Source organism: Falco naumanni, chromosome 11 (assembly GCF_017639655.2).
Source record: "Falco naumanni isolate bFalNau1 chromosome 11, bFalNau1.pat, whole genome shotgun sequence".
Lineage (NCBI taxonomy): Eukaryota > Metazoa > Chordata > Aves > Falconiformes > Falconidae > Falco > Falco naumanni.
In genome coordinates this window covers 1,452,129-1,470,976 of record NC_054064.1, presented here as the reverse complement: position 1 = coordinate 1,470,976, position 18,848 = coordinate 1,452,129, and the positions used below count along the sequence as shown (strand labels likewise).

The 18,848-nt window shown below is 35.9% G+C and overlaps 1 protein-coding gene across 3 annotated transcripts in view; it reads right to left on the bottom strand.

Moving 5' to 3' along the window:
* The window catches only part of DENND1B (DENN domain containing 1B), a 168,206-nt gene that overhangs the window by 52,440 nt on the left and 96,918 nt on the right, over positions 1-18,848 (bottom strand). For all 3 annotated transcript variants that reach the window (XM_040610332.1, XM_040610334.1, XM_040610333.1), the window contains 3 exons: positions 11,353-11,453; positions 5,496-5,541; positions 3,849-3,950 (listed from right to left, as the gene is read on the bottom strand). In XM_040610332.1, the coding sequence (XP_040466266.1) occupies positions 3,849-3,950; positions 5,496-5,541; positions 11,353-11,453 (249 nt within the window). The remainder of the gene's footprint in view (positions 1-3,848; positions 3,951-5,495; positions 5,542-11,352; positions 11,454-18,848) is intronic.

Sequence of the window (18,848 nt, the reverse complement as noted above, 5' to 3'; positions counted from 1 at the left end):
TCTAAAAATACATTAGTAATATTTTTGGTTATTTTCTGATGGGAAAACATAGTAAATTATGATAGTTAAATTTTACAAAAAATCTTTTTAATTGCACTGTTACATGTTGCCCATAACTGCTTTATACTATTAACCATTGTATTTTCAGAAATATTTTGCACACTCAGTAATTGCTTTATAAAGTAACTTTAATTTTCTACATGAATGACAGCCTACTTTTCAAATATTACTTTTAGAACAGTAATGTTCATACACTCAAGTTTACAGTGCTAAAATCCTGTGACTTTAGGAACCTAAAACTAAAACTCTAAAAACCCATTTAGATTCCGCATTGCATCATAGTGCATAGGCACCACATGCTACCAAAGCCACGCATCTTTCAACAGCTCTGTAGATTTTATAGTTAACAGTATTTAACAACCACAGAAAATGCTCAAAACTCATAAAGCCTCTTGTTTTCTGAAGATCATGTTTATAAAAGTTCTGGTCTAGTCTATGGAGAAGTCAGTAAGACTGGGTTGCTGAAAGTGATGCCCTCAGTTCTCCAAGCTTTTTCTGAAAGCATTCAGACTTGAGCAGAGGAGTAGTCTTTTTGTCAGTTAACTGCAAATGGGTATTGTAGGATCAAGCCCAAAGTTTACAAATTTGTGCCTATGGTCTCCGCTAATTTATATACACCACAAATATTCTTTTTCTAACATTTTACATTATTAAAGTGGTGATTGAGTATTATTGTATTAGGACATTTACTTTCACAGAAGTAGCTACTTATTTTCCCTTTCTTTTTTTTTTTTAATTAAAAAATAATAGACAAATTCACAGTGAAATGATGAAATTTAAAAACAAGTGTTCTTGTCAGAAGACAGGAAAAAGAGGGATTTTCCCCCCTCTAAGAAAACAAAGGATTCCTGAAAGTCTTGCACTGATTTATTTTTCCAATTTTGAATACCTTAGGAGTAGCGGAACTGCTACTGGCATGGTAGTATTTCTAACAGTCAATAAATCTAAAATATTATGTGTGAATATTGGAATGAAGCCATTAAGAAGATTACAGCATGCAACGCAGCAGAGGGTCCACATGAAAAAAGGACTGGTAATTCAGGACAACTGTGACCACTGACCTTTGCACAGTCAAGACCACTGGTCAGTCTGACAGAATAATAGAGTTCACATGCATAGAAAGTCATCTAGCCTGTAACTATAATTTAAATGCTTAAGTGAATGAGTTTAAAATGCCTTTAAATCTCAGTTAATTTATTATACAGTTTATTAGACAATGCCATATAATAATGTTTTTTCAAGCTTAAATTTATCATTAAAAAATTCACAATCAGAGCATTTTAATAGGCATACTACTTATACATGAGTAAACTATTAAATACCTGTGCTGTGAGGACATCATCAGGCTTATTGATCAAGAAAATAATTACTCAATTTCCTTTTGGACACAAGAAACAGTTTTAGAAAACGCTTTGAAAATACTGCATTTATTTTGTTAGGCTGTTAACCAACCTGGAATCAATTTCTGAAAGGGATAGTAAGACTAGAGCTTCTTTAGTATTTTCATTTCTTCATCCTATTTTAACACCTTTCAGAGGTAGTCATTATATTTTTTCATCAGAAATTTTAATATCTTTGTATGTATGCTTATGAGGTTTATTTATGTACGTTAAAATGCTTCACATATGTATCTTTGACATTTGATAATGTTTTAAGTCAACTTACCATTTTGACTCTACACTCCTACATCTTATACTTTTTAACCGAGATGTTAGCAGTTGCACTGCCCCTTATGAACGCAAAAGAACAAACATTTTGTCATTTCATGAAGCAAACATGGATGTTGTCTGTGCCTTTTGTTTCCAGGTTTTCCAACTACAACTGTGTATGTTTTCCATTAAATTGTGTTAATTAAAAGGCGCTTTACAGATTGAAGTAGAGAAATAAATGGGAATATACAAATAAAGTTTCATTATAAAATCCTCAAATTCTGCAAGTGTATATTGCATAGAACACAGTTTGTCGGGGGGTTTGTTCTGTATTAGATACAGAATGAAACATTTTAAGTCTACCACATAGTCTGTACACTTGGATAACCTTCATTGACATTAATAATAGTAACACGCATATATCCTGGGGGAGAATATACTTCTGAAAGTATGAAGATCTGTATCCCTATTTTCTTCACGCTAGCCTACTCATTTAGAGATCATTTTGATATGCATCTGTAAAAATACAGAAGTCCCTCTCATTGCACAAACACCCATTTTTACTGTTCAAAGGACCTCCAGCTACAACTCCAGTATCTTATGGAAGATGACACCTAATTCTCAATTCTACATCTAGCTATTATTTGACAAGAGGTATATATCTCCATGACATTATAACCTCAACCTTATTCACTGAATGCAAGGTCAGTTAAAATTACTGACACACCAGAAAAATACTCAATTTTTATTACCTTGTTATACACTTGAACAACACAGTCAAAATTATTGTATATAACTGCGTATATGTGTGTATATATATCTTCATACACCAACATAAAATCACCAAATGTCAGAATAGTTGTTATATAGTCTTTTGCATTTCTGAACTATAGTTGATACTGAGTCAAAAGAAACACTGAGCAGATGATTTATAAGAAGTGTAGATTTTAGCATCATTAAAATCAAAGGGAATCAACATTAATATAATCATCAAGAGTTTGACTTCTATTGTACCAAATACATACAAACTACCAACAAAACCAAAAGATGTAGCATGTCACTACAGTGCCTTACTTTAAGACAATTTGTTATCATGATTTATAATTTCAGAAAATGTAACTTTATTTCACATTTTGATATAAAACTCTTTGTTCTGGCAACCATTTGTGATAGCTTGAGCTTCTATCACTAAACAACCAGAACAGTGGTTTCACAATTATATTCTTTTAGAGCTCTATTGGGAAGAACAAGATAAATGAATTTTGTGACTATTTAAAATGATATAGAGTATGTTCCCCTATAGGCAATAAGAAGGAAAAAAAAAAGGGGGGGGGGGAGGGGAGGAGGGGTGGGACACCCTTTGCAAGATCAAAGTCCAGAAAGAACTGGCACTTAATTTATCATCCTTTACAGACAAAAGACAGTTTTCGTCATTTCAAAAGGATCAGACGTCTTTTATGACAAACTGGGTTTGCAGTTTAATTTACAAATAGAATTCTAAGTAAGCAGTCTTTGCTCTGCCAAAGCAAATGACAAACAGTATAGGTTTTCATTCACGCAGCCCTCAGCAGGATAGAAGAGATTAAAATAAAACTGAAATAATTTAGAGAAAACAAATAAATGTTTCAGAAAGTTGAAGAAGATCAAAGCCTGAATTTTCTGACCCCAACTGTACAAGCATTTCTTATTATATTGACCAGTGCCATCAGATCATTAATTAAAAGGAAAGCGCTGGCAGGTGGCAGGGAAGCAGAAGCCGATAATTGGCCCCCTTCTTCTTTTTGCCTTCAAAAACTCTCTCGTTCTTTTGCAAGACATGCCACTAGGCAGACAGAAATGCCTACTTTGTAATATAATGATTAAGATGAGATGAAGAGACTCTTGCGTTTAGAGCGGCTATGCCTAATGAATGCAGCTAGCTTTATAATTATGATCCTACTTTTACAATAAGAGATATGATGTTCCATTCAACATCTCCTCAACTGTCAAAAAGGTAAAAATCTCAAATATAGGGGTCTACACTTGGTGCTCTTCACCCCCTTATTCCTTTTATAACAGTTAGCAAAACCAGGCAAAATAACTACTAGTAATTCACGCATTTATATAAGAAAGAAAGAACGAAATATCTGTAAGACTTACCACTTCACCAGGTAGGTTGTTCAGGTCATTAAAAGGGGTTTCTAGAGTGTTTGTGTCAACATTCAGCAAAACCACATCCTCCAGTGATCTATTTTTTACTCTCTTAAGAGGGGAAAAAAATTAGTGGAAAAGCATTTTACTATAGTATCCTCCTGAAGTACATTTATATTATAATGTGCTAGATTACAAAAGATGATATTACAAAAGACAGTAATGGCAAGGCAACATTTTGAGCTTTAGATGTAGGATTTGTAAATTAGATGCCAGATTCAGACTGGCTTTTAAAAACACTTCCTCTTCATCAAACAGTAAGCTTATATTAGTAATCTCTGAAATACAAGCATATATATTCAAGAAATGAACTCTTGAAAAGTAAGATTCACACAAAACTTAATTAAATATATTGGAATTATGCATATCTTATAACAACATTTCATTCCCTCACATTTGTGAAAATCAGATAGCATGTTAATCATATAATCAGATGAAAACCAGAGAAAACTAAGAAAGTATTTGCAGATTTATGTAAGTCCCAGGCATATGATGTCTACTAGCATTATAGCAGAATGGATGAAGTAATCTTTCATCAATGGACTTGACTAGCAGCTAAGAATTAAACAACTTGTTCCTTTCAGGAAAAAATGATAGAACCCTTTTTCTCTATGTTCCTACAATAATACTTAATAGGACAGTCGAGGAAATAATTCCAGAAGGAATTGAGTGACTTCTTTTGCAAAGCAAGCCTTTCTGTTCAATGATTTTCTGATAGAATAAGGAAAAAGATCCTAGTCAAGATATTACAATCAATGTATGCAGGTTATATGAACCTGATTTGAGATAACAGAAGGCTATGCCTGGCATTAAGAAGTATACATGACAGGAGGCTTCAGAAACAAAGTGCTAGTGGCTCAGACTGGGGGAGAACCTACCTCATCAGTTTAACAAATGTGAACTGATCCCTAGAAACTGCTTCAGCAGAAGTGTAAAATCAAATAAAGTTCCCAAATCAATTATCTACTCTGCATGATAATCAGACTACACACATAGGCTTAGTGGTGTCATCAAACAGTCACAGAGAGAGGCAAAGCTACTTATGACCCAGCTATTACTTACCACTCAGGAGAGTTCTATTGTTTTGTTGTATGTCCAAATCTGGAATGGTTACCTCTTGGTTTTTTTGGCAAAAAACCAGTCATTTCTAAATTAGTCGTGCTAAACGTTATGGCATGAATGTTAGACTCAGATTTCCAGAGGGACGGGAATGTAAATTATCTGGCAGACTGGAATGATGTTGAATTCTGATTGATGGTGACTCCAAAATAAATTTTAATTGTTCTTATTATTGGGAAAAATCTGTTGCTGAACCACTAAAAAAGGTAGGAAAAAAACCTATCATTGTGCTATTAAATAGACACAGAAACAAATCATGATGTAGAACCTACATCTCTCCATAAAACACTTCAAAAGTAAGATTTCAGAGTGACATTTTTTCACTTTGTAAAGTATCTGAAGCTTAAATTTTGTAATTCTGTATGCTAAAAACCAGGGATCATTTCTGAAGCATTTCCATTAAAGTTACCATTTATGGCGCGCACACACACACCCCCCTCATGCTTATCAGTACACAGAAGTGTTTAGTAAACTTACCTCTATTAAGCTTAAGTGGACACCAATTAGATAAGGCATCGGTGCACTGAATTAAAAGAAGTGGAAGAGATCAAGTTTTAAATACCAACTACCACAACATTTGTGGAACAAAAAAATACCTAAATGCATACAGTTAACTAGTTAACATTTTCTGTTGAAGCCTGTATTAAATTAACACAGTTGCCACTGAAATTTTTACTACACAGGGATACTTTTTTTTTTTTTTTTTTTTTTACTCTGCAGTAATGATGACCACAAAATAAAGGACACTGTTCCTAAATAAAGTATGAGCAGGAAGGCATGCCCAGCTCGCTAAGCAGCGTGCCATACCTACTTTCACTAGCCAACCATACTGTATGGCAGAGCTAACAGTGCCTGTTTCAAAAGTGGTCTGTCTAGAACTACAGTGGGTTTAAAACGCCTTTCTGGAGAATATGGTACCAGTTAACATCACCACAATGCTACATAAATATCACTAACACCAGTTTTGGTTCTGCATTTGCTTTCGAAACCCTTCCTTGGGGGGTGTTTGGAAGCTGCATAATACCCTATTTAACACAAGATATTAAACTACTCATTTCTAATTCGAATAAGACAAGGAACTATATTGTCAAAATAAAACAAATATCCACACAAAGCCTCTGGAGTGAGACCTCCTGCCGTACAAAAGCAAGAAACTGAATTTGTCAAGCTAATTTATCACAGTTCCCTACGATCTTCTGTTTCTTCCTCTAGTGAATGTATCTGGCAACATCTAACCAAGAATATACTCAGTATCCAGCGCTGAAGGGAAAAAACATTCAACAATCGTCATCACACTTCTGGGTACTGTGAGACTACTGAAACTACTCACTCCAGAGTTGCCAGCAATAGATAGGCTAGTTTAAGCAACTCGGTGGGAAATGAAATACTAGAGCGAAAAAAAAAAACCAGAAATAAAAAATAAACTATGAAAAATAAATGGAAGGTAAGATCACCTACACAAAACTACACAGATAGCTGACATACAGTACTTTCTCCCATTGCATTAATTCAATCACAGCTCTGAGCCACGAGCACCCACTGAGTGGCGACTGCCTCACTGAGGCCCGAGGAGAGGCTCCCTGCGTCACTTCACATGGCCCCATCAAACTGGTCCCAGCTCTGGGAGCAAAAGTAGCAATTCTCACCTGCCTGCAGCCGCAGCCAGTTTTAGAAAAATCTGTTCACAGTATGGATTAGCCAATTGCTTTCATGAACAATGTCCCACAGGAGAGGAACAATTAAGAAAAAATAATAATAATAATTTAAAAAAAGCCCTCAAACAAACAAAAGAAAAAACAACAAAAAACCACGAACCAACCATCACCAAAAAAGACGAACAAAACCCAGACTGACTGAGGCCAAAACAAGCTTTCATCATGTTCATACTATGGAAATAAAGGTTTGCCGATACTGCAAACTGTCACGAACGTTTCTAGGCAATAGGGCTTCCAAAAAGGGAAACGGAGACCCCTGTGATCCCCACGTCTTCGACCAATACCAAAAAATTTTAGTACCTCCTGATGCCTTCATTCAGGCTAAGGCCTTCTGCCTTTGTGGACTAAACACAAATCCCATAGAATCACAAATGGGTGTTGCTCCAGAGCAGACACACATTTATATTCAGAGCGGAATAAGGCAGCTTTAAAACACTCTAATTTTAAGAACGTTTGACGCTACGTAACACATTTAACTAAGCCAATGAGCATGACTGTGGCCGACACGTAACCGAGGATTCTTCTGCTGAGCATGCAGCAGAACAGATCCTCAGGTTCATCACATCTGAGTATCTCAGCGCTACAAATAACGCAAACTGGAGAAACTAGAGTGGAAACAAGTGCTGTATCATGAATGCATTTTATGCACACTTGTTTCCTTTTACACCGACACTGTTCTAGCAGCTTTCACCAGGCTTGCATTGATTTAAAATAGCTGATGATTTGCTCCATTAATAAATCTATCATTAAAAAGGGTAGCGTGTAGCTCTTTTCTACAGAACAAGCAACAGCTACATCATTTCAATTTTGAGAAGTTAACAGAATAAAGGTACAAAGCTAATTAGATAAATATATCTTGGAAATGCATGAAATAAAAATTGTAGGTATGGAAAGTCAATTTGATCATTTTCAGCAAAGAATGACTTCTATTATTACTAGATTCTGAGGCCTTAACAGCAGAGGTTTGTAATATGTACATGAAATTGCTTACTGTGATACTACTGGGAGCTGCTATATAGTTTCTTTCTTGCTTATATATGTTATTACCACAAATGTTCTTAATCTACAGCACCATTGCCTAAAATAATTACTGTGTTATGCAAAACATGCAAGTTAATTAGAAAATAATTTTCCCATTCTCAAAAAAACAGGCATGCATTTATCCCAATTCTGAAGAGACCAAATCTCATAAAAAGACATGTTGCAATTGTAACTTGAATTTTCTATTTGCATTATATTCTTAACAGAGCATCAGTAGAACAGATGCTTTATCATCCACAGACAAAACTGTCATACATTTTTATATCAGTGACTTAGTTTGCCAAGAAATTACAAGGAAATTTGATGAAGTTAGCCTTCTCCTTTACGAAAGTTACTTTTATTCAACTAGAATCACTATCTCAATGTGTAAACTTGATTTTTCAAAAAGCTTTCTTGAATGCTAGCCACCTATAAGGCTGAGTGCAACAGTATCTTTTTGGCTTACTTAAATGTAGAAAACAATTCTTAAAAAATTTCAAAACCCCCAAGTTTTTTAGTAACTCCACTGGGTCTTCTTCCTCTAGAGCTAGAATGAAAATCACTTTCACTGCCTAATATTTTGCTATCTTTTAGGAAAAGAAACATATTATCTCTTCTTTTTTTGGATAGTTGTTCGAATTCTCACATTGGAGTTCTCATAACAGAATTCAAGGCTGAGATAAGCTACGTAGGGGGAAAAAAACATCCTGAAGTAAATAAATCCACAGTATGGTCACACACCGCACCTTGCATGTACTCGTAACCTGGCCAGTCCCCATGGCTCTGCAGTCCACATTGATGCTCAGCACCCGTGGGTTTGGCTACTTTAAGAACATCTGTTACCTTATGCCTAAAACCAGCCTGTATACGAGGTTGCCTGACAGAACCTAGGAGGTTTTTCAAATTAAGGCAAGTGGAAGAACTTAAAATAATTTTTTAATATAGATCTGTTTCACTCAAAGATACATCCTTCTTTTTTCATGCTCACAAAATGTACCAGCTAGGCAGTTTATGTAATTTATCAAATACTAACCCCCACAGAATTATATCATTTATCTTCATGAAGATTTGAAGATATACACAGTCCAACTCATAAAAAAATAATTGTGGATTTCTCTCAAAATATCTTGGATTATTAACATGCAAAAAAAAGTTGCAGGATGAGAGCCTATATTTAAGCCAGTAGATTGAAATGTATTTTATCTTTGTTTAAAAACAGCCTTATTCCCAGACTAAGTTATCACACTCATAATCCCCTACTACACATATTTGAGTACCATTTCAGAACACCACTAAGAAAATGAGAGGTCATGGGAGACATCCCAAAGAAGTCCAAGTAAAGCAATGACAAGGTAGTTTCTAGGTATGAAAAAAGGTGGTTTTTATAGAAAGAACTTTGCTCCATCAAAATGCAATCAAAATTAAAAAAAAGAAAGAAAATATAAAAAAGAACTAGAAGATTATTTTAACAATTTTAAATTGACATGATCCTCTTGGACTGCAAACTAAGTCTGGCCTAGCATAAACTTTGACCTTATGAATTCATCAAGGTTTTCTAGGTTGATATATTATATACCTGAGAGGAAAACATGTATTTACTGTTAATATGAAAAACGTAAGGAACGCTCAGTATTCTATGTGCTTTTGTTACACTATTCCAACCTGTCTCACAAAAGAACCATTCCAACTGGACACGATCAAACAGAGAAATGTAAATGCATGAAAATCTGACTTAAAAGGTCTGAATTATAGTTACTGTAGTAAATTCATCAATTGTGCATTTCCTTTCATGAACATTATGTTTCCATTCAAACATCTCTAAAAAAGGGAAACTTTTTTTTCCCCCACTCTATTGTACTACTGTGAAGAAGAAAAAGGGATATAAATGAGTTTTACAAGTTTAAGAAACTCCATGCTTCTTTTTAATGAGTAAAAAAATTTCTCAGGTCATGCCATAATGACCTAGAATCTCAACCATTATCATTATCACAGGAAGCTGTGTACAGCATCTAGCATTATTATTTCTGGAAACATTATCTGTGCTTAGGAGAGGAAATAAAAAAAAAATCTAGTATTCAGGATGCACTCTGCAGGGTACAGCTTGAATAAAAGTGTTGATCTACCTTCTGAGAACAGCATTTATGGATGATAGAAATTACAAAGGAGAATGAAATTACAAAGCTTCTGGCTAAGCTCAAGTAATACAAAAACTAAACAAATACATCCAAGCTTTACCCCCATCTTGGTGCATTTTATCAAAGCTAGGAGGAAAAACAATTAGGACAGAGTTTCATCAAAAGAAAACTATCATTAAAGATGAAAGGCTTAGCTATAGTTGAAAGTAAAGGGAGGAGTGGGAGAAGAACATTTGATTTCTTTTTAAAAACAATAAATAATACACATGTGAAGTACAGGAACTACCACAGAAAAAGATACACCATGGACAAATATTGTAAACTTGAGGAAAAATTATCAAAAAGACTTAAGGAAACATAATGAGAATTTCTTTGAAAACAAGTTCAATAGACTGGGTGGACCTCAGTAGAACATCAATATTTATACGTTCCAGGGAAAAAAAAAACCAAAACACAAAGCTCATCAAACATACAAGTATAATATACTTCTGTGAAGAAAAACATTAATAACAGAAACACAGACTTCTGTTGGTAGGCATCTGACTTGGACTTATTTTTTGTATATAATAATTCCTGATCTGTAAAATGGCTTTAAATGGTTCATTTTTCCACCACAGATCTATTGGGTCTAGTTAAAGTGAAAGTCTACAGGGATGGATACTCCTGTTTTAGGTGCTTTAATGGAAACGCTCATTTTTATATCTCTGGCACTACTACAAGTAAGAGAAAGTAGGTATCATCTTAGCCTGAAATCTTGAAACACAGGCACGTAGAAACATCATCCCTTGAAGGGCCAGAAGTGACTCAAAAAATGACTCTTTTCTTGTTCAACTTAAAAATCTGCTGAAACCACGAAGTCTGTCATGTGAACAGAAACACATCGGAGAAGCGGAATTCTTGTAACAAAATTTTTGGAAGTACAAAATGGAGATTTTAAGCTTTTTCGCGAAGGTGCTGGACAGCATCCTGAAGCTGACTGAGTCTAAAATACAAATATTACATGATCGTACAGACCTAAGGGAAACACTGATGCCTACTAACATCTGATTCTGGAAAAACCAATCAGTTCTTCTCTGAATGCTTATATCAGTATCATTTGTCTCAAGTTAAAATAAATGCCAAAAAAAAAGAAAACCACAACACATTCTCATTTAAACTATTGAATGCATTTTCTAACAATAAAGCAGGAAGAGTTATTATAAACAGGATTCTAAATGGTGCATTGATATTAATCAGCAGTGTAATTCAAGGTACCAATTCAATCATGTAAAGGCATGCTGGAATATCTCTATTCATCACTTCAGCACTGGCTTAAGTGCCTTGATAAACCAGATCATATACATACATACATACATACATATATATATATATAGTCACTAAGTAATTAACTGTTTTCATCAGTTACTTAGAATTACAAGACAGGTAAGAATCTCAGAAACAGGGATAACAGGTTAGCTGTCTTACCAGCAGTAGTCCAGAAGATGTGGAGGAAGCACTGGGATGTAAATATGTTGCCAATACATTGGGTACAATAATGCAGCTGACGCATGAACACAAGCAGTTAACTAAAAGTAAAAATGCACACACAGAATTGGCAATAAAAAATATGAATAAAAAGAAAATACAAAATCTTAAATTATCCTTTGGACACACAAGAATCTTAACTTCCCCAAAACACATATTATAGCATTTTTTAATTACATTTAATTGCTTAAATGCATCTATGAAGAAATCTGATATACATACACAACATTTGCAAGAAGTCAGGCTAACAAGCCAACTAAAAGTTAGCCCTGCTCAGATATTTCCTTGAAAAAAAGAAAATAAACATGAACTACTTATTTATCATGGTCAAACGCAAGTACTACCATGAACAAACAGAACTTTAGTGCACCCCAGCTGCACTGAGCTTCGCTGAGCAGGAAAGACTCGGGGGAGGTTTTTTGGTTCACATTTCTGCTATTTGCAACAACTGGAATTTATCTGAACCTGCGTGAACCCACAGAAGAGCACTAAACTCAGATGCAGGATTAACTCCTGTTTGTGTCACTATCTTGGTTCCAAACGACCTTTAAAAAAAAAAGTCTGAAGCGACTATTCCCTGTGACAGCAAAGCAATTTTATTACAATTTTCCAAAAGTCCCTCCCCAAAGCAGAGCCTGGCAAATCTGGCACTAGCATCCTCAAAAAATAAACAACTCCTTGACCAAGAAAGGAGACATTAACAACCTGCTGACCATTCAAAATGGACACCCCTGTTTTTCTAAAACAAGCAAACAAACAAAAAAACATACACACAAAAACCCCACCATCACCACCACCCAAAAGAAAAAAAAATAATCTATGGAATTGATTAGGAATTTGGTCAATTGATTAGGAATTCACTCCTCAAATGAACAAGATAACCTGCAATACCTGAAGAATTCAAATTTGATCTATCAAACACCACTTTGCTATCAGGGAGTCACTCAAATTTATTTATTTTATTATGCAGCCACAGAGTTACAACAGAATGAGAAAACATCAAGACTGTGTCCAAAATCAGGTAGCCTGTATCTAGCACATGAAACACTATAAACCTCATTAAAAAAAAAAAAAGAAAAAATAAAGAAAAAAAAGAAAAAAAGGAATGTCCCACGTAAAAGATGCCAAGCTTATGGAAAAAAAGAAGACTGTCCTAATGTTTTATATCACAAAAAAATTACTATCTGAGGTTAACTTGATAATAGCACTGTTTATTAGACATGTACTTTTACAGTAACAAAAGGAAGAGCTAAAATTAAAATGTAAATCCTGTCCATACAGCAAGTGCTAAAACATTATGGATGTTACGGGGGGTGGGGAGGGAACCTCTTTGTGGAACAGATCAGTCAGCAGTTAAAGCTTTCACACCCTGGCTGTCTCAGACATTTAGACTTGTAAATAAAAATTATACTGCATTTTTTTACATGTATTTTTACACTAAAAATGAGAAAAAGTAATCATAAGACAATTGCAGCAGAAATCAGAGACAATTACAATTTGTGCAGCACAGTTTGCTCAGCACTCAGATTAATATAACACGATTAAGTATGGAAAAGAAGCGGGTCTGAAAGCTCCTGAGGGATATCATTAGGGCAAATTGCCAAAGAATGAAACATGAGCCAGTCAGGAGAGTCTGGAAGCTGCAGCAGTACCAAGGGACCTGAATGTTCGACAGTTGGAGCTTCAGTAATGTGTGAACTGCAGGTTAAGGTATCAGGAGACTGTTCACTGACACACAGAATGTCACTATTGACCAGCAAACCGCCCGAGCCTGACAGCTACGCTACAGAAAGCCAAGTATATCATAATTCTGCATTTAAACTCTTTGCTTCAGATTAACACCTCCTTTCTTAGCTTTACATCAAACCTCCACAATTACTCTCATTGTAGACGTATAATAATGGCTATTTTAATAATTACTGTGTTGTTACTAAGAATTAATTGATTTGGGGGAAGAAATATATCAGTTTCTTACCCCTCTTCTGCACAGTGGGATTATGAGTTTTATTTCCATGTTGTCTCTCTCTGCAGTTTAGCTAACTACTGATAGCACAGTCAAGCTCAGCATCACGTTCTTTAGCCTTTTATTCTAAATGGATATGGGATTACTAATTAGTATACCCACATACTATTGTAGATAGTATATGAATTTCAAATCGCAACTACCTATATAGAATTAGCATTTCATATATTTCAGTCATAGACTGAAATAAAGCCAAGCATACAGTTATACAGGATATCCCCTGATGTATACAGTTGCCTCCCCCTCATATTAATAGGCATTCTTAAATTATGAATTAGGATGGGTACATTATTTGCATGAAGAAATATTTTCCTATCTTATGCATATGTCTATGTTATATTCTAGTTCTCACTTTAACAGGAAAGTGGATAATTCCTTAAAAACACTTGAAGTTTTATTAACTCTCTTGTTTTACAATCTATATTTTTACGTAGCACTCAGACTGGCATCTATTTTGTATTTTTAATTTAAAAAGCTTACTAAATTGTAGCATTTATAGCAGGAAAGGTAAAGACTTGATTACTTGCACATCAAGGTTGCATTGTACCACTCTTTGCTTTTCTATTTAATAACATCTTAATGTAACAGCTTATTTAAACATTTTCATCTATGCTGCTGCAGTAGGTTTCCAAACATTTTAGTATGGCATGAATATGTTTTACAATTTCCTGTTGTATACAGCCTGTAATACAAGCAGCTATGGGATTCTGCTGCTCTTCAAACTGTGTGACATTTTAATACTGTGCCAACTCCAACTTTAAGCAAATACTGATAAGATAATTACAGATTTCATATAAAAAAATTGCACACTTTCTGGCAAATTCTCTTTTTTGCTTTTTTTACGGTTTCAACAGTGACTGCATTTCTCAAATGCATTAGCTATTTAAATAAATTTGAAATAGAATGGGGACTACTGCATACCCTGGAATAACGCTGCATGTCTTAAGTAACCAGACAGTTCAAGAGACCTGAAAAGCCTTCAGGGGCCAGGTAGAGCCCAACTGCTCATGTCAGAATTCAGAGGTCTATAAAGGCAACACTGTATTTGGGGGGTGTCCAGTAGCACCTGTGCTGGGGAGCAGCCCCCTGGCAGGTACCCTGCGGAACACTGATGGAGGGGATGGTAAGGCAGAGAGCACAGCACAAGCTCCTAGGTGCAGAAATGAGCATCGGTTGCTTGACCAAGTGGTGAGATCTCTTGCACAAAACAATTCTTTACGCTGTTTAGGGGAAAATGCATTTGTATGGAGCCTGTCAGTTGACTGCTATCTATTCCAAAAGGAATTATCAAGATCCACCTGTTTAAAAAAATTAATTTGTAAGAAGACAAGCATCATAGATCAGAAAAATCTTTTTCAAGACAGGCAGTTGTTATCCAAAATTATCTTGAAATCATCTTCAAGGCTGTTTGCAACCTTACCCATTTTGCCAGTGACAACTGGGGATTATATCAACTGTGAACTGTGATGCCCTTTACAGATCAGTTGGTATATGTAAGGTGAAAGCATATGTCCAACAGACTTTGCTGTATATTTATGTATATATACCCATGTATCATTGCTCAACTCTGCACCCTGCTAAAAAATTCTTAAATTATGGCAGAACAGTACTGTGGAACCAAGTTACTGCAAATCTGACAGTTTGTTACATATTTTGAGCCAAAAAAAATTGTTGAGACATCCTCCTATACACTGCACTGGAAAAGACCTACCAGAGTTGTGTTTCTATCCATAATAAAATGGGCAGATAGCTTTTAAGTAAAGTTTTCATCTGTTGAAACCTGTTTGTGAATATTGAACAGAACTTCTAATATTTCTGTTTCCAACAATTTTGATCTTTTAGACTGGTTTTCTCCAATGAATGCTTTCAATTACATAAACAACACAAGTCAGTTGACCTGAACAAGTTTTAACAAAAAAATGTCAGTGTTCAACCCTCTAATAGACAAATTTAATTTTAAATCCCTAGCACTTGCATTGGACAAAGTTTCCTGTCCCATTCTAGCAGTAATTAATTTAATAACATTGCTGAGTACCACTGAAAGTTTCAGTCTGTTTCCAGCCTCTTCTTATAAGACACTGCAGCCAGCATCACCATATAAGCTTTCCCAGCCCTGCAAGGAAAGCATGTGGTGTTTTCTCCAGAGTTTTGTAGTGATTCTGGCACAGTAATTTTATCTTTGTCTCTTGAAAAATAAATAAATAAATAAATAATGCTGGAACTATATGCCTAGGCATAATATAGTCTCTTTAAATAGTGGGAGACTACATTAAAACGTTTGTTAGCAAAATTCATTATTGGGTGATGGTAAAATCCCCATAAGACTGAAATAATGCACAAATTCTAGAGAACAATGTGCTAGTTTCCACCTTATGGCAATAAGCAGCCACTTGGGAAGACAGTTGTTCAAAATCTACACACTGCTGAACAGGAACAGTCAGGAAAAGTTTTAGTTCAAGATTTGATCAAAGCAGGTTTACCTGCTCCCGGGAACATGAAGAATGCAGCTCCTCCCTATCCCTCACATGGATGCAGTAATTCTGATGTGTATCTGCTACCTTAAAGCTCACTTCTATCAATTAACCCTTCTACTCTGAATTTCAAAGGGATTGGTCCCTTTTTCTCCCCCCCCCCCCCATTAAGTTTTTGCTAAAACAGTACAACACATCTAGAGCCATACCACTCTGGCTGAAAGATTTTCCCCAGACTGGCACGTGCTTATTTGATACCTATCATTCACATAATTTCAGTGAGTAACACTAAAATAATCATTCTGCATCCTGCACAAAACTTACCTCGCAGTTACTTTCAATCTATATAAATTATTTTATTCAAAGCCTTTTCTATAACCAAAGGTAAAAAGAAAGGCAGAGCATAAGTGGCAAGATTTGCACACGCTGTGACACACAAACTAGAAAGGCAGAAACTGATTAGCAGAATCTTGTCAGAAATCCAAAAAAACCAAGTTAGACAGAATGCTGAAGTAAAATTAACCTGTGATACCGCACAACCTTTCACAATCTACTGCAAGCAACTGGAGAATGACTGTGATAAAACCATTGCCTGAAAAACCCTCAAACACTGTCAGTCCCTATCAACACCGTGTCCAGATACGGGTAGGGTGTGCTCTCTCCCTCTCCCCTTGCAGTCCCACCGGGCCAAAGAACCGCTTCCCTCCCTCTGCCTTGACCACACACAAGCTGAAAGATGCCAAAGATCCTATTTAGTTATCTCATCTACTTATTAATACCTATAGCAACAAATCGTAGGGCAAGGGTCACTGTTTTACCACAATTCCAGCAGCTACTTCAACACAGACCAACTCTTACTGTTGTTACCCCGATACTCCCAGTTCATGAGAATTACTGTGAAACCACTATCCATTTCCCAAACGGGGAACAGTCGTACAGGTGAAAGAAAACCTCTCTTCTACGTTATTACAACTCCCAAGACTACCAGCTTTGTTGGAGGGGCGTCCACATCTAAACCTTGTTTGTTCAGGAATGAGATCAGGCCCCAAACCCGTAACAGATACTTAACGGTTGCTGAAACCAACCTTCCCATCTGCTTCTTAAATGGGTGGGGGAAGACTGCTAGGGAGCAAAGGAGGGAAGGGAGCCCTTGCTTTCACCAGTTTACAACAGAATGTAAATCTCTTCCCAGCTGTAAAGAATAAACAGTCAAACAAAAACACAAACTGAGTACATTCTGCTGGCATTGGTGAGAAGTGTCAGAAGTCACTGATGAAAAAAAATTACCAACAAAAGAGAACAGAATATACTGTGCAAGCCACGATGCCCAAAGCCACTTCTTAAGCATTTCTTTAATTTAGCTCCTGGCTAATTGTTTCTCATCTGCCATCCCTGTAATCTTTAAGAAGAAAAAGAGGGAGGACCTCATACGAGCCATAACACATTTTCCTCCTGTTGGCAAGATGAGACCCGCAGCTCTCCTCTCTGACAGAAGGGAGAAAAGGGAAGGGGAAATTTACTTCCAGTCCACAGACAAAAATTTTAACTTTTTCCATTTGAAAATTAAAGGTGAAAAAGAAAACACTAATATAAAAAAAATTATTGTCTCCTGGGTTTGGTGGGGTTTTTTTGTTATTCACTTCCTTTTAGCATTATTTCTGGAGGAAGGAAAGTACATGAATTTGACAGTACTTCATATACAATATTTTTTAATTATTTTTTTTTTCAACCCTTGATTCACAAAGCTGCATTATGGCATCGTTCTTGTGCATTAGTTTGGAAGGGAAAAGACTGCAGACACTGCTTGTTCCTTGCCTATGGCTCCAGGAGTACGATGTTTCCCAATAATGGAAGCTGAGGAAAAAATAAAATTGAAGTGGTAGCAGACAGGTGAGTGCTCAACGAGGAATACCACTGGCATACTGTGCCTATACTAAGGACCTACGTGCACTTTTATAGATAAACAGAGATATCCGTATAACAAAGTAGGTGTGGGTGGCACAGAAAAAGCCATGTAACATGACTCAGTTACTCAATTTTTTCATCCCACAAAAGCTTTTAGTATTTTTCACAGGATGAAAGAGAACCTTCTGGAAGTTAGTCATCAGCTTTTGTCCCTAACATGTTACAGATCAGGTTAACTAACAGGTCTCTTCTGATATTTGTTATAACCTATAATAAACTATGTTCTTTATATGATTTGTTCAATAATTCCTGTTTCCTCCTATATCTTCATTTCATCTCTGTACATTCTTGGTAATTTTGTTCTTTTCGACATTCACGTCTTAACTTCTTTATCTCTTCCTCTCTCACAAAAAAACACAGAACACCACAAATGTATACATCTTTTTGTACCTCTTTCTGACCATCTCCTGACTCCCCCTTTCCTCCCTCATTTATTTTATGACCTGTCTCCATGGAAGAAGAGCTACCCTCCCATAAAACAAGGGAGTTCTGCAAATGTTTCTTGCTTCTGAAAGGAGAGTTTCCAGGAAAACAATTTTTATTAACATTTCCTCCCCCAGAGCAACTCCATGGTATGTTCTTCTGCCATACACTAATTAAAAAGCAGCAGGGAACAGCTTCCTTGTGAATAGCTGACAGACAACTTATTTACCGTGCGCAAGACTAAAGATAACCACCGACTATGTTATAGTTCATCTCTTCATTGGTGAATTTTAGACGGGGGGTAAGAGAGATCAAGCCTCAGTGGGCATGAAAAAGGGATACTCTTGCCATAATGGCACACCAGAACAGACAGCTGGTATTACACTTGCACACCCTTCAGTAACTCGTCTTCACATCTCACGCTTCACACGACCACCAATGACTTCAGTGGTACTTATTTTAGGGGGTGAGACAGTTCTGATCAAGACAATATGGGTTCTTTCACTTTCAGTTCTCATACAGCCCAACCACAAAGGACTCAGTACTTGAAGGCT